The sequence below is a fragment of the Haliotis asinina genome, chromosome 2 (assembly GCF_037392515.1).
Source record: "Haliotis asinina isolate JCU_RB_2024 chromosome 2, JCU_Hal_asi_v2, whole genome shotgun sequence".
Lineage (NCBI taxonomy): Eukaryota > Metazoa > Mollusca > Gastropoda > Lepetellida > Haliotidae > Haliotis > Haliotis asinina.
In genome coordinates, this window is record NC_090281.1 from 5364383 (window position 1) to 5389971 (window position 25589).

Genomic DNA, 25589 nt, shown 5'->3' on the forward strand with positions numbered 1-25589 from the left:
CCAGGGGGGTCAGCGTTTGAGTCCGGTGGTTTGAAGGTCGGTCATGTGATTCTTGAGGTCAATGGTCAGACGATGGTGGGCCTGGGACACACAGATGTAGCCAGGGCCATTGCTGAGGCTTTCAAGAACAAGCAGGCCAACAAGATGGAGTTACTGGTCACGGAGACGGGTGTGGAGGTGAAAGGTGTAGATGCAGCAAGTGGGACAGAAGAAAAGGACTCTGGAAAATTGTAGCCAGGGAGATGTGCCGAGGTTGACAGAGAGAGAAACATGTGGCTTTGTATAACTCTTGTGGGATTAGTACAGGCAGCTGCATTTGTGACACCAAGATTCTGGCTTACGGGTTCTGCTTCATGCATCCAGTTCATGATCTACTCATAGTTTCAGATCGAGAAGTCCAAAAAATGAAAGTACATCAGCTACACCTACCTAGATTCCATTTGGACCTTGTGTTGAGCAGGGATATACCCAGAATGATGGCTTCTGGAGACATGTTTGAGATTCAAATGGTTTGTGATGGATGGACAAAATGTAGCCACCACCTTCTTGATTCTATCTGCTTGATTAGTGATGGGATTTACAGACACAAGTAGCAGCCAGAGCTGAAGTAGTTTTACAAGTCATTTATTTAGGATGTCTTGTGAGGTTATGGCAAAAGAGGGAGGAACAGTCTAAACAACACAGGAACTGTCAAACACAGGAACCTTTCTGGAAGCTTATGTCAGCAGCATCCTGGAGATAAGATGTGTAGTGCCTATCCAGTGGGGATTCCAGATGGTAACTGGTTCCTAGCTGTCAGTGCTGGTAGCAAGGGGTGACTGAATCTGGATTGGGTGACCACTTCATGTGACTTGATTGCTCATTATGAATCATTCATCACAATAACCCTCAGTGGATTGTGTGATCCACAGATTGCCATCAAATAGTGGGAACATTTTCAAGCGCACTGTTCTGTTAACGACAAACATGCACCTACTTGTACAGTGTTCATGGTGATGCATACATCAGCCATGATGTTCCAGATTAGGTGAAGGATCCATGTTGTGTTCAGGACTTTATCTCATGCTAGGGTAATGTCTTGTGTTAATCTTGTTTGTCTTGATTCTCCAGTCAAGATGACCATGTTTTTGCATTGGTTTGAAGGTTCAGTAGAGCTACTTAAACGTGACATTTGTCTATGTCCAGACCAGTTGTATAATACTTCCTTAGAAAATCAAGTTTCCATGCTTCTGGATGGCTACTTAGTACTAGAAGTGTGGGAATTGTATTTTAAATATATTTTAAGAAGTCAGGTCCCCCCACTGCCTAGCTGGTGAAGAAGTGGGTGAATAACTTTGGTGGGAAGGTTGGCCGACTCGGTAGGTTGTATGTTCTTGAATGTTAGTCACTGGATAGTCCAATGGACAGATCAGTCTCGTAGCTGTAATATTGCTGAATGTGACATGACACAAAAACCTGAGCAAATTAAGATTAAACAATAGTGCTTCTTTAGTTGAGCTTGTGTATCATCATGCTGTACAAAGTGTTGACTCCTTCATCTGGGTTCTTCTAATATACATTTCACAATTTTTCTTTCGTTTTGCACAGTGAACCATGTTGATATCTGTGACGTCAATTCCACACATCTTCACCAGTCACTACACCACAGCCTATCAGTAACACTGGCAACCATGTCAAGTCCTTCAAGATTATTTTGTGCAAGATATAGTGACACCTGGTCACTGTAAATCACAAGATGTTACACAAGATGACATACTCAAAGAGTGTACATGATCAATGGGTCGGTGTGCATTCAAATTATATTCTCAGCACCATGGGGAACATACAACCCATGATGTCTGTACATGCAAAGTTTTTCATACACAAGAAGTTTCCATATCACCAGATGAAGCTAGTGAACAGAGGCATGATATGGATGAGTACATGTGAACTGGTCTGTTTTTTCATTTGGTTGAGTAAAACCTACGACTCAGGCGGGGCATTTTCCACGTGGTTACAATATAGACATCTTTTATCAGCAAGATCTTTCACTAACAAGTATTGGCAGTACTGGAAACTTCACTCTTCACAATAGTTAGTTCATTTTGGTTATGTTAAAGGTCACATGCAACCAAAAAATGAAACATAATTAAAACACAATTCATGACATTAATAATATACATTGCTGCTTGTAAAAAAATAAATAAACTAATTATAAGCGTACAATTGGGATTCCAAAGCGCAATATTTTGTACTTGGGCTTACTTCCCTTGAAACGAAGCCCCCGGGAGACTGAACCCATTCATAGTGGGTGTGTGTGCTCTCAAGTGTAACGACAGCTTCCGTTTCGCTGGTTCATTAGCTAATACGCTGAGGGCTCATCGTGTGTACAGAAAGATGATCTGTTTGATGGCATTTTAGAAGTATGGTGAGTGACAAGAAAGTAAGATTCTTTGTTGATAACAACTTCTTTCATTGTACTTGATGCTTCGTTACAGTATGGATTCATATACCATTGTCAAACAAAGTCATATACACTAGAAGTTGTTATCCATAGATAATGTACATTGACATGTTGGGGTTTGTAAATACATGTTCTCTGAATTTGCGTTCGATCCAATCAAAAATAATCTCAGTAGAGATGGTGAACTACTGTGTGGCTGGAAACTGTCATTTGTCCGAGAACAAAGCAGGACTTGAAACTGACAAGAGTTTGCACCAGTTTCCGTCAGATCCAGTCATCCGAGAAAAATGGGTGTAGTTTGTTTGCAACTCAAAGACATAAAAACATGTCATGTGTACAAGTATCACACCTGTCTAATTACATAATGATGCAGAGACAGGACTCAGGTGCACAAGTCATAAATCAATTTATTTTGTTTATGGCATGTACCTGATAGATGTTCAAATTGCATGTGGTCAATGAGTGAGTGAGTTTAGTTTTATGCTGCACTCAGTGATATTGCAGCTATATGGAGGCAGTCTGTAGATAATCGAATCTGGACCAGACAATCCAGTGATCAACAGCATGAGCATCGATTTGCACAATTGGGAACCAATGATGTGTTAACCAAGTCAGCGAGCCTGACCACCCGATCCCGTTAGTCGCCTTTTACAACAAGCAAAGTCGCCTTTTATGGCAAGCATGGGTTGCTGAAGGCCTATTCTATCCAGGGACCTTCAGGGGTCATGTGGTCAATGATTGAAGCTAAGTATTGCATACTGTCTTTAGCAGACAGGCAGGGAGACATATAGGTGTCAGTAAACCAGACATTGAGCTTTCTGCGACCGGCTGCTTACCAGAACAAGTTTTTTTATGTAACGATTAGATTAGTTACTTGTGTACACAACCAAGATTAGACTACTGCTCATGACCTCATACTCTGGGAATGCATAATGTTTCAAGCTCAGCGAGCCTGTTTACTGCGTATGCAGTATGGGTGCAGTGCATCACAGCTGTTGAAACCACTTTTCCCCCCAGCACTGGGGGAAATTAAGTGAATCGTTTGAACTCTGATTACGCAGGCTTTTTTTTCATCATTTTTTTTTTTCAACTTTATAGGTTGAATAGGCATTTTTGATGATTTTTTTTGGTAAGCGCATACCAAAAGGTATCAGAATCTGCAAAGTTGTGTTTTACGTTGTATGTGACCTTTAATGTAGAAGCTTTGACACATATTGAGAAAAAAATGTCAATGGCATCACTTGCAAGTTGGATGAAAAATAATGAACTATAAAGTTTATACATGTAATAATTTTGGCAACTATTCAACATAGTGATGTATATCTACCTGTATGTCTGCATGTGCAATAAGAATGATAAACATCAGTATTACGTCTGTGTTTTAAATGGTGTTACTGCAGATCTGTACGTTGTATAAGAATCCTGCAGATCTGTGACATTCGCTCATCTTTGTCATACTTGATACTGGTCATACTGTATTGTACACTGTCATCTGTCGCCATGGTGATCAACTCATATGTTTGATACTACCTGGTACTGTTGTCATATATTACCATAGCGACCATAGATCATGCTGGTAATACTCTTCTGAACTGTTCTCAAATGTTACCATAGTAACCACTGATCATTTTGTCACATCATCACCCAGGATATAAATCACATATTGTATATAACAAAGACTTACGTTTTCATTTCACATTTAATCTTCCATTAGCAGGAAATTTATATTGAATTATCTATACACCAAGAATATACAGATTAATAAATACAATGACAACATGATCAGAATGCAACTGCCAGGACGAGAGACATAACATGGCAACAACAAAGATGAGAAGTTTAATGTTATAAGATTGTTCTATAGATCTGTAGAACAATTTATATCATAACCGCCTCTAAGCAGTTCAGATGTATTGATCCCAGTTTGTCTCTTATATGTATAAACATGATGTGCACAGACACATTTATGCACTCGCTCACTCACTTGTATGGCAGTCTGGAAAGCCTCAGTTTAGACTTTTGACCAGTCTTTAATATTGCTAATTTTATGCCAGATGGTAAACTGTACTAATTCAAAAAGATTTTCCCTTTTCTTTCTTCAACTGAGACTAGAAACTGTAACTGGTTTCAGAAGTCCTCGGACTGAAGAGTGAATCAAATTGTAAAGGTACACTTACTGAAAACTGTGCTGTGTGGCACTGGGATGATATTTCAATCAGACAAATATAATTTTAATATCCCCCTGGCACTACAATACAAATAATCTGGAACAATGCAACAGGTAGCTTTAAGGTTAAAAAAAAAAAAATGACAAAAAAAATTCTCTGTATAACCCGAAATTCCTGCTAAGGAAATGAGCAGGTGGCTCTATGATCAAAGTAACAATAAGTCTCTGATTAATCCTGACTAATCCACAAACAAATTGTCCATTTTGTGCACATGTGGACACTGGTACTGGTTGAAACAATTCACATTCTTCCATGATTCATTGCAACAAATATGCTGGTCCAATAACTGCTTCAAGTAATAATTGATCAGGACCTGGGCTCTGTTCCACAAACTGATCGTATGGCTAAGACTGTTGTAATCAATGTTAAATTATTGGAGTCACTCAGACTTTCATGACAGATGTATCCATGAGCTTGTCTGACATCTGTACAGCACAGGTCTGTACACCCTGCGTTCCTCCATGACAAGTCAGTGTATACAGCTAGTGTAGTGTGTAGTAGTGACACATCCATCCTAAGTCAGCCAATAAAACATTGACATTGAAAACTGACAAATTACATATGTGGGCAATACACAACTGCCACAGTCTAATTTACATATCATGTGGTGACCTGTCACAATTACTTATTTAACACAAATTGCTTGTCCTGAAATGAAAGCAGACAGGCCTACTGCAAGCCTTTCATTGGTGGAGAAGAAAATGGCATTCTTGCATAAATAGCATATGTTGACAACACTGCATGAGTGATGGAGGACGTAGTTTATACATGTCAATGAAGTATTGTCGATGTACTATCATCAGAATGTTTCTGTGCACCAGACTGCCCCACACAGCCGTCCTTGAGTTGATGTGCATGCTCATTCATTGAAGGAAACCACCAACAGAATGTATAATGTCTTGTTGATCAGGTGCGTATCTGGAATTTTCCAGCCCTCGTCAAATACTTCACTCCCTTGAAAGGTTTGTATTTCTGAAAAAAAGAAAATCAACTTTGTTATATTTCATTTGAACTAATTCAAAACATTTGGATAAATGATACTGAAACTTCGTTGCTAAGATACCAAACCACCACATCATGTATTAAAGTAGCAAAATGAAAGTAAAACACCATTCCAGATTCTGATAATGTGGATCCATCATGTAAACAAACAATGATGGAAGAGATTCACACAACAACCGGTTAATACTTCCTATATACTTTAGCTAACAACAAGGCCTGAACACAAATTGGTATGACAGACAAACGTTTGTCAGATTTTACATTTTCTTGTCAGTCTTTGTGCTAAGAAAGGCATAATATCATATCCATTCAGAACCTCATGAGGTTATAAGTACATACACCAAAACATTGCTATTGTACAATAAGAAGTTGATCATGCATAACAGCGTGTTTTGCAAGCAATGCAGTTATAATATTGTCTTCAAAGCTTTGATTAAACAGGTAATAAAAAATCAAAAGTTGCCTTTCAGAATGTGAAATTAGACAAACATTTGGAAATTACGACAGTGATTCCCTTAATATGTTGGACACATTGTACATGAAAGGCCGTCCACTTTGAATATCCAGTGCATCTTATCTCCATGTCATGATCACCTGGACCCATCTGCCTCTCTTGTCACTGACCTAGTGCTACTGTCTCTCACTCACAATATTGAAATAAACGACAATCATATCGTAATCTGATCGGGTTCATTTGAGATCTACAGTCAAAGGTACTTACAGAAGGCAATTCAGATACAGGCAATACTGTCACTTATTTCACTTTCAAATCAGATCAGACAGCTGTTTTAGTGTCATGTCATATCAGTTAAACTCAAAACAAAGCCATGATGACAAACAAGTCCAGGTCATGATGTAATACATTGGAGGTAAGATCCATCTAACAAAGGATGATATACCAGCTTACAACTAGTACAGAATTTTGTGTAGTGAAGGAAACAGACAAGAGTCACATTATTACTATGAGTGAGTGAGTGAGTGAGTTTAGTTTTACGCCGCACTCAGCAATATTCCAGCTATATGGCGGTGGTCTGTAAATAATAGAGTCTGGACCAGACAATCCAGTGATCAACAACATGAGCATCGATTTGCGCAATTGGGAACTGATGACATGTGTCAACCAAGTCAGCGAGCCTGACCACCTGATCCCGTTAGTCGCCTCTTACGACAAGCATAGTCGCCTTTTATGGCAAGCATGGGTTGCTGAAGGCCTATTCTATCCCGGGACCTTCACAGGGCCATTATTACTATGATACTATAATTAAAATGATAACTATTCACACATATTTTACATGTTAAATCACATTCAACAGATATCTGCCCACATCATGGATCCAGGCAAGCACAAATGTCATGTCAAAATATATACAGAACGAGTGTGTGCATCATTTAGCCATGTTTAACAACCAACTCAACGTTACCCCAGTTATAGGAAAAGGGTGTGTTTAAAATTCAGTCTCAGGCTTAAAATCCATTGACTGATACTGAGGCAATGATCAGGTATGTTGTTGATGTACACTGACATACCATCACCGAGGTCAGCAGACATGACTCACTGGTCACCTCTAAGGTCAGCAAAGATTGCTGGGGACCAGTCAAAATCAAAACGGGTTTGCAGTTTCTTACAACATGCAATGGAGCTGTGGGGACACAACCCTGCATCTCTCCCCATGAAACACTAGCAAATATTATGTGCCACAGGAGGAACATAAATAAACTGCAAACTTATGAAGACAAACACATTTAAACAAATTCAAGGGTAACTTCATGGGTTAAGACAGGACTAACAAATACTGGTTATATATGTAATATACACTGGACTGTAACAATTAGTTAACAAGTATGTGACCAGTTCACAAAAAGTTATGAACTTGAAAACCTTTTCCCTTCATGCAAAGCAAGGCAAAGATTAAACTCTATGCTTTCACATGCATCCAATACAATCTAGCTTAAATTAAACAACAGACTATTGAGGATTAGCTCAACACCAGAGACACCACGGATCAACTGGTAAGTCAGAAGTAGAAATCCTCTTTATGGTAAGGGAGAGAACTCGGTGTAATTCATGTTCTTGACATTTTAGAGTGCAATCCTTTCAATCTTATTTAAAAATAGATTCTTCAGTTTGCACTTCTGATACAACAGAAGCGTCTGCTGATCTAAGTATACCTCCATGAGCAGTCATGTCAAGTAAATTGAAAGAAACAATCAGGGGAGCTTAGAATCTTATGATTGCCACTTTGGAATATAACTGAAATATAGGACAGGTGTGATACTTTATGGAGTGCATGCATTGCTTAACAATGGTCTGAGAATCTGAAACGCTGCATAACATAATACAGAAGTTGTCAGCCATGTTGCATCACACTCTTCTTTTCACATGAGCATTTGGTGTTTCTGTATCTCAAATAAGACATAGTCAGGAAGTTCCAAAGGAACTAAGAAATGTCATTTTAGAATGCTGATTTCTAATAGGCTGAGGAACCCAATCACTCTTCATTTAGAAAGGCTCGTGTAAGTTTGTTCTGGGTTTGCATCACTTGTTCAGAGGTCTCCCAAGGTTTCAAACATCTGGTTCTAATTTTTTTCAAATTCAAAAGAATATGTCACATGTTGATAAAAAAATGTTTTTGGCATGATTACAAATTCGAACATATATCAAACAGTTGACTTAGTTGGTGTCTCTGGAGTTGATCAAATATACAGATGACAAAATGGATAAGAATGTACTAAAACAGCTTGCTAGTCATCATCAGGAACATGCCACGAACACGGGCGTCTGCTGAAACACAATCTCAAACACAATCTCAAACAAAGGACACAACAATGACACAACTTAAACAGGGTGGTGAAAAGGATGACCCACAGTTACTGTGTGGAACATTATCAAACGTGTTCGGACTCAAGAATTAAAATCCCTGTGTGCTGTTTGAAACAGATGAAGAAACCACTGGTAAACAGGCTAGAAATATCAGCCAATTTTGTCCATGAATAAGGGCAAGTATGTTGTGTGAAGTGGTTGAATGCTGCAGTTGATGAGAGTGAAGGCATGTCACATACATCCAGTGAAACTGTGCTAGTAGTATACCATGACAAGCTGCAACTTGGTCATGTGGCTTTTCATATGCTCACCCATCCTTCCATCTCTCACACTCACTCTCATGTACTCACACACTTTTTCACGACCCCACTCACTCTCTCAATGCTAACTTCACCCACCCACTCACTCACTCCCTCACTGGAAGTGGAAGGGCTGGTGTACTGAACAAGCATCAAATTTGCTGACAAGCCAAAAATTCAGTCAGACAAAAACCACAAACTGATCATTACAAGACTAATGGACACAAGTGAACAGCAGAACAGCAAACTGCATTACCACTGGATGAAGTACAAAGTCACTTGACTGCGCGAGTGAGTGGAGTGGATCTTATGCCACTTCAAGCACTATTCACATCATGGGGAGACACCATAAATGGGAACCATCAAAGCATCCATTATGCCCAGCAAACAAATCTATTTGTTGACTGTTTCTAAATGTATTATTCTATCTAAAAAGCCTTTCCCTAGACTGTGAGTTTTACTATGGAGTATAGCCTCACTTTATGAGTTCAACAAACTGGGTAATGCAACAGAAGACAAGATCCTGACTTTGAAAGGCAGCACCATGTTGAGTTAGAGCACATCTCCTTGTTATGGGGGCAATACGAGCATGCAATGGCACCATGCATGTTCATGTGAGACAAACCAATAGAATTCCCACTGACTTCATTTCATCTGACAAAACTCCAGTTACACCAGTCTGTCTCAATACATTTAAGTGTAACAACGCTCAGAGTGAAGTTATCACGTTATAAGACACAAATGGTCATGATATATGGGAAAGGCAACATAAGACTACCACATTTATTATAGATTGCGACCTGGGGGTTTCTATAAACAGCACTTTCAACTCGTTTTCCCATATACAGGCTAAAACATACTGTGAATGCTTCCCAATTTGACTGATTGGAGGTTGTGGTTTTAGAAGGGAGTTGTAACTTAAAGTAGTAGTCAGCACTTAACTGATAGTATACACTTAAAGGATTGTGCACTTAATGACCATTTATCATTTACAGAGGAAATAACCGGTGTGGGAGAAAGCTCCACTTCGTCAGATATCATTATGACTAATAGTAAATCTAATAGTAACAGTGGACTCTGGGGAAGGAACCATAAAGAGAATTAGTATTATTACATCAATAACAGAGGTAGTCGCAATGTACAGGCAGTCGCCACTTAAGGAGAGGGTACCACATAGATGCAGACCGGTATTACTGAGTAGGCAGTCACAACTTAAGGACATTCACCATTTGGATGGCAAGTATTACTCAGCAGTTTGTCACAATGTACAGGCACCACTAAGGAGAAGGCACCATTTGGAAGGCAAGTATTACTCAGTAGGTTGTCACAATGTACAGGCACCACTAAGGAGAAGGCACCACTTGGATGGCAAGTATTACTCAGCAGGTTGTCACAATGTACAGGCACCACTAAAGAGAAGGCACCACTTGGATGGCAAGTATTACTCAGCAGGTTGTCACAATGTACAGGCACCACTAAGGGGAGGGCAGCACTTAAATACAGGTTTTACTCAATGGAGGGCACCACATACATGTCAGGTATGACTCAGTTGGATGTCACAATGTACATGGTTATCCTGATCAACAAACCCTCCACAGGCACTGCTGGCAACACAAACTGCCTATCTATCTACCAAGATTATACCAATACCTCAACCATATGTGCTAGTGCTACACACTATATCCCCAGGTAAGTCTAGCTAGTGTTAGATAGTTGTGTGTGCATTAGCATGTACTCATCACATCTGACATGAATGATGGTCTGGGATGATGTAAAGGTGCTTGTAACACAAATACCAAACAATGCTTGACATCCATGAATACCATGGCTTGAGAGACTCAGGAAACAAGTCAGGGAGCAACTTCAAATGCACTTGTGCAGTGATCCAGCTACATCACTGTGGGTCAGCTTGACCCAAGAGGACTGCCAAAGTGATGACATTACCCTCTTACCACTTGCATCAATCCCACACCCTGTGGTAAAAACCTAGAAACCAAATCAGGGCAATTCTGGGACTGCAATCCATGATTATTAGTTCCAAATTTTCAACAACGGTGTCATGTGTGATTCTCAGAAACAGGTATCTCACTTCAGCTCATCTAAAGAGAATGAGTTTAGTTTTATGCTGCTGTTAGTAATATTCCAGCAATATCACAGCAGGGGGTACCCAAGAAATGGGCTTCACACATTGTACCCATGTGCAGCAAATATAACCTTGCTATGCTGTCTCAAATAATGTTAGGAACCAACCCAAATACACAAGTGAGGAACAAAACTAAGTACCTAAATCCATGAAAAACCCAAATTCATTCAAGTTAAACCATGGCCAACTGTAACACTGACAATGACTAAATACCACCAGACAAAAAGCTACACAACCATACCTACAGGAACAGGAACAAGACAAGAACAAATCCCAAGGACATCGGAGTCTACTCCCCCTGGACATGTCAATGCCTCCACATGAACACGTCCCCCCTCGGAGCAGCCCACCCATGCTACACATCCCACAGTTAGTATTGAGAGTACAGTTAGGGAAGATATAACATTCACAGCAAGATAGGAAGCAGGTACTCACTTTTTGATCACCCTGTTTAAGGCAAAATTCTTAAAACTGAGGCTTATATACAACCAAAAACTACCAATATAATACAGAACATTTCGGTTTCATGTCTTCTTTGCAGATTATCATTCCTGGTCCAAACAATGAGTTACTATAACTGATCTGAAATTTGGGTAGGCCAGTAATATATACTATTTCATCTGACAACAAGATGGACAACTGGTCTTTATCAGAAAAACATAAAAATTGCAGAAAAACTTGCTACTGAAATATTGCCAGTAGTTAGTGAATGTTATCTTCAAATGATGTTTGTCTTTGCAATCCACTTTTTATCTATGTCTTTTAAAATCTGGGATACGTTTCTGCAAGAAGACATGAACGATGATTGATTATCATGATTATCATTATATACATATAAATGTGTCTGTCCTGGATCCAAAGATTTGGTCAATGTTTAGATTTGTAGTAGTTTAGTACTCTGCACTGCTGACATCACAGGAAGCACTGCCTACAGATGCGTGTTGTAACAGTTTCAGTTCAGTAAGTTCTTGTTTTTACCCATATGGGGAAACATAACCAGTGTCATATGTGCACACTTCACTTTACCTAGTGACAATTGTTTCTGTATTTCCTTGTCAGTGATGTCATAAAATAACTCAATATGATGTCAATGAAGAGGGCTGTCAGACTCTACTGTGTTTTACGGCACAAATTTACATGAATAAAATGGATAATAATGAAATTAGTACACTCGCACAAGTGTGTCATGTGACATTTACGAAACTCATGCAAAATAATGTAATACAAAAATTCACACTTGTTTCATATTAGACGCATGACACACTTGCTTGTGTAATCTCTTCTAATCAAATAATTACTCATGACAACCCAGCTGTCTTGTCTTAGCAGCTACATGATCTACTTTTCAGTTCTTGTCAACAGAATCACATTGTTATCAGATCCCTTAAAGTGTATACTGAGGGAATAAAAATAGGGATCATATGACAGCGCTAGTGCTCTTATATTTTTTTTCCAGGTTTCTCCACAAGCTGTATGATACAAAACTTGTGAAGAAACTTTGGAAAGGAATATAGAACATTAGCGCTCTCATGTGATCCATTATTTTTTTCCCTCAGTATAATTTCTTTCAGAGTTCTCATGATGCATCTCCTTTCCCTATAAGGTTTGCCACTTTGCTTCTTGATACACTAAATGCCAAAAGAGTCATTCAAACCCCCTTTCAAGTGTTTATTCCTGCTGTCACCTGTTGGCATGACATTATTATGGATCTGCCGAAATCTTCTGGTTTCTTTCTGATTTTATAACAGGATATCAAACAATTCAAACAACGACTACTACACTGACCAAATCTTCTTTCAGGGACAGAGACATATGAAAAAATGCAATTAACAGGGTAATCCCGAAATTAGGTGAAAGGACAAATAAGCTGGGTTAAAGATGACAATGAATGTGTTGCGTTACCGTCAGCCAGAAGCCTGATCTGAGAGTTTAATATTCCCATACACAAACCCAAGAAGCTGTAGCTGTATGACAAGTCCAGAAAACATTCCTCACACCCTGAACATCTTTCTCTTATTGACCAACTAAGAGTTGTCAGCGAGCTTAGCTTTACAGCAACATTTTGATGTAAAGGACTTTTTTTATGGTAACCAATGATTGAAAACAATTGAAGACGAAACTATGGAAAATTTTGAATGGCTGAAAACTGAAAGAGGGGAAAACTGTATTGATCTGTTCTAAACAACTCACACATTGATGGCTTTACTAAACATGTAGCACAGTGTTATGGTGGATTATAAACCTGATTTACTGACAACTCTGAATCCTAAAAGAATATGGTGTTCTCTGCAGCAACGACCAAAATTTCAGTGAAAGTTTAACCACTTGTATGTTCCTATTTCCATTTAATTTAGCATCAATCAAAGGTTTGATATCAACAGCTTTTGACTCAGATACCAAACACTGTTCACGAACACAGGTTGTGTTATATAGTTAAATAACTATACTGCGGAAGAAAAATAAGGGATCACATGAAAACACAAGTGTTCCTTTATTTTCATCCAGGTTTCTTCAACAATAATAAAGGAACAGTTGTGCTTTCATGTGATCCGTTTATTTTTTTTCCCTAAGTACATTTCAGTATTTGTGTTAATACTGCCATTGACGCCTTCACCAAACAAACTTCCCTTGCTATTTTATACAAATTACATACAGCATTTAACATTTTCTTTAGTTAATGCCATCCAATTTCCAAACTAAATATTGCTACGTTCAGCAGAAAGTATGTCAAACAGAAATATGCATGGACGTGAAAACACTGAAAAATCTAAAAAAAGGAATGCTTCCCGTAACCATTTTAACATAAGAAACTGACACAGTTGTTTAGTATAATGATGGTTCTGTATCAGCCAAAGTAAGGGAAAACATACAGAAATACACATATCATACAAACCAAAGTTTGCACAGACTGAGAGCATGGTAAAACACTTTCTAAAAAATCAAATCATCTACACTTAGGAGAGTGTTAGACTAGGAGTGTTCACATGATCTTGTTATTCCTATATGGCAGAAGGTTCTATTAGACCAGGAGTGTATTTAATGAAGTCTTACCTCGCCATACATGTCCAGCCGATTCACTTTGATTCCTGACACGGCAAGCTGACTTATTGTAAATGTCACCTGAAAAATAGAGTTAGAGTAAGAAATGGCTTTCCAAATGCTGTCAGGTATTTTTGTCACTTGTAACATACTAAAAAATAACCCAAAATTTTGGGCAGACCAGAGGCATCTTTTGTTTGTGGTGACCTGTCAACAGCTAGGATGCCTTGGGATTAACTTTGTAAAATACTTTAACAGCAAAGCTCAGTTACATCAGTTGTCAGGAAATGAGATCAATCATTCAGATATGCTATCTCTTTGAAATGATCATAGGTGACTTTCATAGCAAATCATGATAACTGCTCAACCTTCCCCCGCTAGACTAAATGAGGATGCACATCCTAAGCTGTGGGCCAAAATGTGTATGGCCTCTAGAAATAGGGAAGTGTTTCAACAAACTTGGTGAATACCAGAACTACAAAATGATCCCCAGGATGTGCCTGGTAAGTATTGAAACTTCTCTTACAAGAATAGTTGCTCATCAATGATTCCGAGCTCCTGAAAGAAGGGTATACCCGAACAGATTCTGATTATACGACCTTGACCTTGGACTGTTAGTAACATGCCTTTTATGGTACTTAAGCAACAGTAATGTGCAAGTGACTTAACAAGAAAAGTTTCTAACAGACTTTACAAATTACACACTAAATAATAAGGCCCTAACTTTGTATTCACCAGAGATGATGAAGCACCTTGACACAATTTCTGTGTTTGGCCCATGGTCTATGATAGATATGTTGACACAAAGATGTCAAAACAGGGACACTTCTCTTACCGTACACACAGGGTTGGACTCTGGGATAGCAGAACCAGTCTGAAGACTAATCTGAAAACACAGGAAACAACTTCACACGACTGGAACCACAAGCACATTGGTTTACACCGCCTTAAGCAATATTCAAGCAATATTAAGGAGAGGTACTCTAGAAATTTTCTTCACACGATGTACCCATGTGAGAAATTGTATCTGGGCCTTTGGTGTAACAAACCAAAGCTCTAACCACTAGGCTACCCAAATCGAACTAAAGCGAGTGAGTTAGTTGGGTGATACACTACTCTTAGGAAAATTCAAGCAAATATCACCAGAAGAAAGAGGACGACAGGAGGAGGGGCAGAGATGGTGAGGGGATATCACAAAGAGAGCTTCAAACATTGTACTCACAGGGGTAAGTCAGCTCATATCTTTGACATATTGAGCCAACAACTTGGCTTTTTGAGATGAAAAACGTTCTACCATTTCAATTATGGAGTTAGTGATTTGAATTACATCCCCATATTTATCATTATTTCAGACACCAAGAGTGAACATAACATGTGATAACCATAGTGCGAATCAAACCTAAAATATCAGTGACACAAGATCAAATCACTAAGCAACATTGATGTCCAAAAGTACCTTTTAGTTTAGTGCTGAGCCCAGCATATTTCAACTGTACAACAAACATAGTCCAGTACATGGAGATATCTGGGCAAATAATCCAGTCATGTAATATTATGGGCGAAACACCTTACCATCAGGTTACAAAGACAGTCAAGTCCCCAAGTTGTACAAAACCATCCATTCAATCAACTCTAACAGCTATCATAGGCTGCTAGAGACCTGCTCTACTCAGCAGAAACTCAAGAACCATCACGCTCTGTATATTGTATTAACATGTTATAACAGATACAACCTCCAGAACCAGGTGTCAGTTAATAATGAGGATATGTCTCTCTGCTTACATTGCCTTTGATGTTTGGCAGTTTGGCAGCATCAATCTTGCCCACATCCCACGTCATGAGTTTGGTGACTGGGTCGAATGTGTACTTCCCCTGACTGGTGGATAGCGTGACATTCAGAACCGACTTGGGGAACGGCACCTCCAGCGTCACATTCTCTATCTGCAGGACACAACAAAACAAAATCGCTAGTGTTTGATCAATGATCTAATTTTGACACTGCTCATATTGGATGATTTAATAAATCAGTGAAGGAGTGAGTTTAGTTTTATGCCACTTTTTGCAATATTCCAGGATTATTCCAGCAAAAACACAGCATATATTGAACCCATATGGGGAACCTGTGTCTTCAGTGTGACAAACAAACTGCTTTAATCACTTGGCTCCCCACCATAATAAAATACAGTATTCAATAACAAATTCAATTACAACAGAACAATTGACTGGTCATAAAGTACAATTTTGTGTCAATACCTAACACTGCTAATAAAGAGTTTATACACACAGCACAGCCTTCAAATGAGAACTACTTGTTCCCTAGTACAAAATTCAGTTGAATGTACCAATTTAACAGGTTCATGTGATCCAGAGCTAATAATTATGCTGCAACTGACACCAATATCTTTTGCCTTCTCACTGGAACATTGTTAGCATATCACAGAATATAATATGCAATTTTCTGACTTAAATTGGTATTTCATACTTATCCTGACTCATGCTTATGGAATTATGGAGACAGTGACAAACAGGGCTGGTGGTGTGACCGATGTGGCAGGAAACAGGGAGGCTTCCTGTGGGTGAGTGAATTGTATGTCTGCTTCAAAGGAAGGGAACTTCATGGGATTTCAAGTGTTCCACTATCTTCACATAGAGGGAGGAGATAAGCAAATAAGCATGAGTCAGGATATGGAGAAATATGATTGAATACGTTGGATTTTTCTAATTAAACTCATAATTTAAAGAAAAAAAACTATGAAAGATTAAATTTCTAAACTTATTGGACCACTTGACCCATCAGTGAGGAGATTCATACAAATGTTTATCAATAGTTTACAAAATTTTACTGACAGGAATTTATTGCCATAGACGACAAAATGGTGCAGACACCAGTTTACTAAAATTTCTCAGTAAAATTTCACAACTACATGCACTTCTTTTAACACTGTTCCTGAACCACTTTGACAGCCATTTAATTTACAAACTACTGTTAACATCAGATTCAATGACAGCTTTAATATATTGCTTACTGTTTTTCCCAAGGTCTGTTTGGGTCCAATGGTCACATCAAACCTGCCGGAGCTGCCATCTCGAAATGATATATTGTGTCGGAGATAAATAGGAATGGCAACAATACTGAAATAAAACAAAAATCTTTGTTACCCCCTAGAAAAAAACACATTAATGGCTTAGTAAATTCAAAATGCCCCATGATATGTTCCATCTATATGATGTGGGTATGTATTCGGACTAAGCACCATACAAAGGTTGCCATTATGAAAAATTCTAAGAAGACTATCTCCATTACATCCTTACATACCTATTGTGTCCTTGAGAGAACAACAATATTTCAGCTGAGTTTTAATCGCTAGCACCTTACTTTTGTCACATTGGTTTACTGAAACAAATCATGCTTTGCATGTCTCAACACCATTTGGTAGCTGTGATCAACTGACTGACATACAAACCAACTACAAAGCCAGGTACACCTGACTCTTTTACATGGCCCAGCTGTCCCACATCACTGATAATTCTTTTGTCAGAATGATACATCTGTAGCAATAATGATTTAAAGGAGATGAAGTGGATAACAAAAGGTCTAATGCTGTGTTCAAGATTACTACATTTGTATAGTGCCACACCTCCCCCCTGTGGCTCTTGAACAAGTTTCGACTTTACTCCTCTCATTCCTCATGTCACAGTTTAATGTTCGTACCCCACTCAGATACAAGATAATACTCTGGGACAAGAAGACCTGATCTAATCACCATTTTGCTGAGTGTTTGACAGGATAACAACAAGTATTGCCTTTAGACAACTTTTTGTTCTACACACTGGGACTGGATCCAGAACCCCCGGTGTATGTGTTCCCATCAGCCATGAGTTTTAATGTGTCACAGCAGTGTATGATATAAGCCGGAAACCCAGATAGTCATCAGGGCAGGTAATTTCAAAATGTTACCAGCCCTAAATGGATTTGACCAGACCAGACACAAAGATACGGTGAATTTACTCAGACGTATGGAACATGAATAATTGATACCCGATCATCTGACTGGCCAGCTGATACAAATTGTCTGTTATATGTAAGTCTACCTAGACCTACAGTGGTGCCACATGGAATAATTATATTATGACATACTATTATTAGTCACCTATTACAACTACTGAACATCTACATGATGGGGGAAACTTGAAAGCCAGTTTGTATGTATGCATGTATGTATTCAAGAAGTGCCTGCAACAGTAAAGTTTGCCTGTCTGATGCTTAACGACCCACTTTGCAATATTCAAGCTTTTTGATAGCGGTCTGTACATAATGCAGCCTGAACTAGACACTCCAGTGACTGATATAAGAACTTATCTGTGCACATTGGATACAATATTGTGTGACATGACTCACTTCTGGGTTCCTATGTGGTATGACATCAGACGGAAGTGACCATCTGGTGGAACAAATGACAAAATTCGCTCACTCTGAAAAAAAAAAAGCATTAAGAAGTGAAAAAAAACCACCAAAAAACAAAATACTTAGCAGCTCAAGATTAATTACTTGTTTGAACCCACGGCTGTATTCCATTTATCAGGTGGCAGCATGACAAACCAGTGACATATCATGAATAACATCCCAAACCATAACACACGATGGCAAGGAAGGAACCAAGCCTGGGCTCAAAGAGCACTTTGCCTGTAAAAAGGTTACACACTCAAAGTACAGACTGGGTACATGCAAGATGCTATATGTGAAGATCCGTGACAGTTCATACTCACCTCCCATCTCTTGAATCGCACACACGGATGGAAGCTGACATCATCAAGGAGACGAGGATTGATAAAGGACAAGGTGAGATCAGGCATTCCACTCAGTTTGATTAAACAGTCAATCTGGGCAGAGAAAAACACAATAGATAAACTGGACAGATAAAAAAGGGTGATATACCTATCATAGGACTACAGAGACAATGACAACATGTTGAAATATCAAGGTTTGACAAACATAAACTTGATTTACATTGACATTTTCATCTGAAATTCAAAACAAAGTTCCCATATCACTATCAAGCTTGAGTACCTAAAGAAGAAGAAACCACATTGCTCGACCTCTTTTTTAAACTCTCATGTCTACAAACCCATCAAATTCTTGTCACTTTAAAACACCGAATCAACTTCTACTTACATATCCTTGAATCTCAGCTATGACAGTCGAACCAGATTTGTCAATGATGGCATCAATTTCCTCGATCACATCGAAGTAGGCCTCGTTGTTTGTGTACTTAACTCCTGTTCGCCTCCAGGGAATGTTGGACAACTGACCAGTGGGCAGGGTGGCACTCACGCTGCAGCAAAAGTGGATCATAAATACCAGTGAAACTAGTATACTCCAAAACATGTATCAAGCAATACATGCTGCAATATTATTAGTGTGTGCAAATCCATTTGGGGCTGGTAACATTCAGTATGTAGACGAAAACTATGCTGATATATAAAACATACTTTTACACACTGCACTTTCATGACAGTGGCCAGTATATAATTGTGTCTGGAGCATATAATCCAATGATTGACACTGTGAGCAATGATCAGTGATATGGTACAATAAGTTCCATTTGGTCCTATCTTATAACTAGCAGGGAACCTCTGTTAGACTTCAGTGAAGAATTTGCACACTGTGTGAAAGCCAGTCCTTTATGATACTGCTTTAAAGATGCAAAATCCAAACCAAAACCAAAGCTACTCTCTCTGTTTACATGTTCAATTTATGGTTGTATGGTCAACATTCAAAAAGACATGGGGAGACAATAGTCTTGATAGTAATTAAAAAATTACAGAGTGAAGGACACTAAGCGATACAACTGACCTGGTAGACTTGCCAGTGACTGTGTCTGTGATAGTACGAAGGAAGTTGGGCGGTTTGATGAGCTCCTTCAACACGTTTGACTCAACAGCCAGTGGGAAGCCATTGTCCAGCATCTCATCCAGAAGCTAAACACAGTGGGATAGACCAACATCCTACCAGTGGGTTTCAGCCAACGTTTAAGAAACATTGCAAACGAACAATTCTTACCATGGTTGTAATGATATTTATGGGACACTAAAAAGAATTCCAAATATGTGACAAAGATCAATTAGTCAACACTTCAATGACCTCAATGATAAAAATAAAGGAACAAGAAAAGTCAAGAAATCTCAACAAAAACAGACACATATTTACTTATTAACAAGGTAAACCCAGCCATCATAAAATTTGAGATAGTATAAATGTAGTCGAGGTACCTCTTACTTTCACTTGGAATCAAGTACTTAATGTGGGAATAGTTAAAAATAATGTGTCTTGGTCTGAAGTCTTGCCACATAACTATATATGCCAGTGTTCCTGACCTCATACACTATAACGTAGTGTTCCTTGAGCTGAGACTCAGTGCATTCATTGAAGTAGTCCTCAAATGTGTCACAGATCCTGTGCAGGAACTCCACCACAAACAGTGGGGGCACTGAAACAGTGAGTGAGTGAGTGAGTGAGTGAGTGAGTGAGTGAGTGAGTGAGTGAGTGAGTGAGTGAGTGAGTGAGTGAGTGAGTGAGTGAGTGAGTGAGTGAGTGAGTGAGTGAGTGAGTGAGTGAGTGAGTGAGTGAGTGAGTGAGTGAGTGAGTGAGTGAGTGAGTGAGTGAGTGAGTGAGTGAGTGAGTGAGTGAGTGAGTGAGTGAGTGAGTGAGTGAGTGAGTGAGTGAGTGAGTGAGTGAGTGAGTGAGTGAGTGAGTGAGTGAGTGAGTGAGTGAGTGAGTGAGTGAGTGAGTGAGTGAGTGAGTGAGTGAGTGAGTGAGTGAGTGAGTGAGTGAGTGAGTGAGTGAGTGAGTGAGTGAGTGAGTGAGTGAGTGAGTGAGTGAGTGAGTGAGTGAGTGAGTGAGTGAGTGAACCCATGACCTACAGCTTTTAATCATAGAATTGTGCAATGCAACTCTACACAGCAATCTAAACCACCTTGGATGTCCAGGCTATCTTAACCTCCTCCATTACTTAAATGGTTGGTGAACCAGGAGCAATAATATTCATTATCTGAGATGGTGGCAGTGAAGAATCGAGTCCAGTCCAGACACTCACATATTTCATCAACAGTTCATATTGAAGAGATATGATGACTCACAATCAACCAAGACAGCAAGTCTGACCACCCACAACATTAAGTTGCCCTTTCATTAAGTTGTAATCATCTAAGATAGCTTGGAACCTATTCAAATTTGGAACCAACATGGGATTCTGAGATACATGATTGATATATGGTTATATGTGCTGCTAACACTCACCCTCAGTTGTGGTGACAGCAACGAAGTAGAGGCTGTTCCTGTAGATGTTAATGAGGTAGTGATGGGGAGTGGAAATGACTGGTGGCACATCCTCAGGGCAGGAGGCCTAGGACACAGAAACAGACATCATCATCTAACATGCATGGTAAGACACTACCTGGACAATATGATCTGCCTATCAAGGCTTACAGTCTGTTACTTCAGAGACTAAGCTATTTACTTTAGGTTTTGTAATGTCAGCTGATATTGGCTGTGTATCAAGTCAGGGGGAACAGTTGTTCTTGATTTATCTGAGGTTATTTCACTTAATCACACAGAACAATGGAACAATTTGCAGGTGCTCTGTTTGATTGGTATTTTAGTAACTGATGAATAATAAGAAACGTATACATTATAGATAACCATTTCTTTATTTCATTATGATTCGATGTTTCGGTGTACATTCTTATAGTACTGTCAAGAAAAGCAATAACTCTTGCTTGACAATGGTTCAAAAATCTATACCAATACATTGCATCATAAGATAATAAAGGAGCTGTCTTCCATAACATATCACCCCTTCCTCATAACTTGAAGGTGGTTCTGCTATGTCTGATGTTCGTTAAATGATAAACAAACAACTTCACATTAAATGCTTAGACAGTATCTATGTTGATAGACAGTGACATCCTTAGTTTACTCAGGAGTTGGCGGAAAATAGCAATAACATACAAAACTTATGTCACTGATCAGATATGTACTTAGTTATAATGCATTTAAATGACAAAAAGTGTCTCATATTCTTACTACTAATGAATGTCTTGCAACACCATACTTGGGTGGCTTCACGGACAATATATCCATCTAAAACCAATCTTATGCCAAAGTTTATTCATTCAAAACTATTTTCAGGTCATTCTATAGCAAATACCACTGTAAAAAACAGTTCATAATATTACTTGATGTTTGTTGACGCTAATACCAAATCAAACTCACCTTATTCTGGGCTTCAAAAAAGTAATCACATATTGATTTGTGTATCACACTTTTCCAATGCTTTTCCATAAACACATCTCTGAAAATCAAAAGAGCAAACACAGGTGTTTAATAAGTAACCATGGTAACCATCTGGCCATACCTCACAGAGTCTGATGAAACTGGTAGAAAGCCAAACTGCTAACCTAAGAAATGCAAGAACTGGTAGAAACAAAAACTCTTCCATTTTCATGAAATATATTGTCAAAATAGATTCATCTACCTCATGAGTAGGCCATAACATGAAAGTCACCAATATATGTAGACACCATAACTCCATAACTCCATGTGTTTGTCGTAACACCTCGGGCAAGGGAAGAATATATCAGACTGTTAAGTCATTTTCAAAATTAATATACATGCATACCCATTTATGAATTTAGTAAAAACCTGTGCACATGTCACTGTAATGATTTCTAAAACTAATCTGGGACCTTATTTCACTTGGAATATGCATTGGTTCCCCTCCAGCTTATCAAGACACAAATGCCAATATGATTCAGATTATATATTTCCCTTCAGTTTTTATATGTCAATGAAGCAACATTCAATGGGTTTAATTGTCCTCAGCACAATTTGGTAGTCTCAGCTTGCAAGCTGGCATGAAATGTTTATTGCTATATCAATGTCAACCTTTTTTTCCCTTCACCATGACCAGATGAGTGCCTTGAGGTGGTGACATATACTAAAAACATGACCTCAGCCGAGAACACATCCTGACTGACCTATTTGTTGACACATAATAAACACCCACAATTTTCAGTTTAACAAATACAAATAACAGGGCGATTCAGTATTATACCATATTAACTTATCTTGGCTGCCTGAAAATAAATGAGTCTGAAATATCATGTGTTAATGGGCATGTAACTAAACTAGGTCCTAAATGCATGACCAACTGTTGAAGCTATCCATCAAAGTGGCAGTAGGTGACCACACAATCTTAAATGTATTCTATCTATTAGGTTTATAAGGGATTTAGGGTTAGTACTAGGCTTTTGAATTTTACTAAGAACATCTATTCTTTGGCAAAGAATGATAATTAAAATTGTGGGGGAAATTTTTCCAAACCCAAATCTTCGACTGCTGTTAGAGGTATTTTGGGAAATATTTCTGCCCGTAAGCCCTGGTTCTTTTTGTCTTTTTTTAATAGAATAAAAACTTAATAATAACTCTAAACCTACACAAAACCCTAACCCTAAAATCTGGAAATAATTCTAACAAATAGAATACATTTCATGTAGCATTATGAGCAGAACTCTTATGGTATTTTCATTTGAAAGGTATCCCAAAGCAAGCTGAATTTGACGGTCTTGTGATTTCGTTCATTGCATTGCTGGCATTATATCGAGGAAGTATGTGTGTGATCTGAGTGCACAAACAGTTTCATCTGTAAGGTGGATGTCCAGTTCCTTTCATGAGACGTTTTGTTGACAATTGAAATCCAGAAGTTATGTAAAGAGCAAATAGACATCCATATTATTTACCCGAGATCGTTAACACCACTTTAGATGCAAAATCAGTTGTCTGTATAACAAAAGATTGCAAGCGAAATTCAGCAAGATCAGTCGTCTGTTAGTGACAGGTTATGTATAGAACAGGTAGCCATGTGATCAAAACACTCTCTCGCAGTGCAGAGGTAAGAGTATGGCTCATCATTGAAAACATGTACAAAATACACAGATGTGGCAAGCGGCTGCAGTTTTGCCGACACAATGTCATCAAGGCTATTTTTTCAGGAAACACATTTTGTGTGAAATAGATGAACCATAGAGTCAGATTTGCAAAAACAAAACTTTAAATGATATTATTAAAGATAAATATTAAGTTTTAGTCTAACATCATTGAAAACCTCTAACACCTGGATATTATAGGTCCGTCTCCTATTCTCGGGGTAAACGCATTTTCTGCCGAGACCGCCGATGTGTGATAGTTAGCGGTTATTCACATCACTGACCTGTAACTACGAAGTGGCCCAAGTCTGTAAATTATCAAAATTTTGCAATGTTACGAATATTCGTGAGCTATATCCAGCTTGGAAAAACTTTTCCCTGCCCTTGCCGATAAGATTTCCCTTCCTTACACCTAACATTATAGTGACAATTACTTTCTCGTTATGCCGCGAGAATGGGAGACACCTTGAAAAGTCAGCTGCGGACGACCTTGTTTTTCATCGAGCTCATGTGCGATAATACACCTGATGGATCAAGCAGTTGATAGATGCAGATGTTAGAGGGAGAATCTCTTCATTCATACAATCTGTTTGTATCATTTTTTCAGCCGATATCCGTAAGTACCGCGAGAAAAGGAGACGCCAGTGTATTTGGAAGATTCATTTATGTTAATTTGTATTTATTTTTCAAACAAACTGCTTGTACGTGTTTACGTCAGTGACTCCCATGGAACACATGCTGTTTTAACATTGAAGAACGACACCGGTTGTCTAGATAGTTTTGTGGATGCAATTCTTTGCTGTTGAGCTTTATGTCGCCGTCTTCATCGTGTTAATAAAAACTCCATATTATTCTACACTTAACCCTCCCACTCACATGACCAAAGGAGACCGGTCCACTTCCCGGACTGCTGTAACACTTGGAAGAAAATATGAAACAGGTAAACCAAATATACGATATACTATACACACAAAATATCCACAATATCATACCCGCTGTTGTTGATGACAAAAAGACTGTGAATCATTGTGAAATATGCCACATAGAAGACAGACTCGAGAGACGGAAGAGCATCCACTTCTAAGGGACGTAACTTTTGGCATTTCCGTTTGAAGTTATCAGATGGGAAAACATCAGCATGTAACAATTGAGTTCAAAACTTCGTTACCGATGCAACATGTCTTGTTGACATTTATTTTTGTTTCTATCGTTGGGTTTGAAAAAGCTTATAACATAATAACTAACTGTAATAAAACTAAGGTTTATTTGGTATGGTAACTCATGAAATAAAATATGGCATTTTAACATTGACTTGAACATTTCTCAAACAGAGATCAGGTGAAAATCATCAGTATGTTTATGAAACTGTGTTTTCCCCACATATCAGAAAGATCCTGCTATCAATGTATTTGAAAACTGTTTAAGAATGAAGATTTATGAAACTAGCCACAATGGTTTCAACATTCACATTTCCATGAATAGTGAGTGAGTATGGTTTTACACCATTTATAGCACTATTCCAGCAATGTCACCATAGAGGACACCAGAAATGGGCTTCACATATTGTACCCATGTGGGGAATTGAACCTGTGTCTTCAGCGTGAAGAGCAAATGCTTTAGCTACTAGGTT

At 38.6% G+C, this 25589-nt stretch overlaps 2 protein-coding genes across 3 annotated transcripts in view; one reads left to right on the forward strand and one right to left on the reverse strand.

The window, feature by feature from the left end:
* LOC137274757 (whirlin-like) overlaps window positions 1-4122 on the forward strand; it is a 40142-nt gene extending 36020 nt beyond the window's left edge. Inside the window, exon 18 of the mRNA XM_067808093.1 lies at window positions 1-4122. Within this exon, the coding sequence (XP_067664194.1) occupies window positions 1-234 (234 nt within the window). The 3' untranslated portion in view covers window positions 235-4122.
* Window positions 4035-25060, reverse strand: LOC137273172 (AP-3 complex subunit mu-1-like). Of its 2 annotated transcripts, XM_067805660.1 has the most exons (14): window positions 24952-25043; window positions 22248-22326; window positions 21273-21378; window positions 20351-20463; window positions 19830-19954; window positions 19149-19308; window positions 18743-18856; window positions 18375-18448; window positions 17002-17107; window positions 15758-15916; window positions 14811-14861; window positions 13988-14056; window positions 11372-11383; window positions 4035-5643 (listed from the first exon to the last, which is right to left on the reverse strand). In XM_067805660.1, the coding sequence occupies exons 1-14, from the start codon at window positions 24984-24986 to the stop codon at window positions 5578-5580; spliced, it is 1269 nt and encodes a 422-aa protein (XP_067661761.1). In that variant the 5' UTR covers window positions 24987-25043; the 3' UTR covers window positions 4035-5577. The 2 variants fall into 2 exon arrangements, with proteins under 2 accessions (XP_067661761.1, XP_067661762.1); XM_067805661.1 differs by lacking the exon at window positions 11372-11383 and having other exon boundaries at window positions 24952-25060.
* Between the last annotated feature and the right edge of the window lie 529 nt (window positions 25061-25589).

What these genes read in the sequence shown, in the direction of transcription:
- LOC137273172 (XM_067805660.1), bottom strand. Translation starts at nt 24,986, where the DNA reads ATGATTCACAGTCTTTTTGTCATCAACAACAGCGG. An exon ending in TAGCTGAGATTCAAGGATAT is followed by an intron (nt 18,857 to 19,148) that starts GTAAGTAGAAGT and finishes TTCTCTGCCCAG; the next exon opens with ATTGACTGTTTAATCAAACT. An exon ending in TACCACATAGGAACCCAGAA is followed by an intron (nt 17,108 to 18,374) that starts GTGAGTCATGTC and finishes GTTTTATTTCAG; the next exon opens with TATTGTTGCCATTCCTATTT.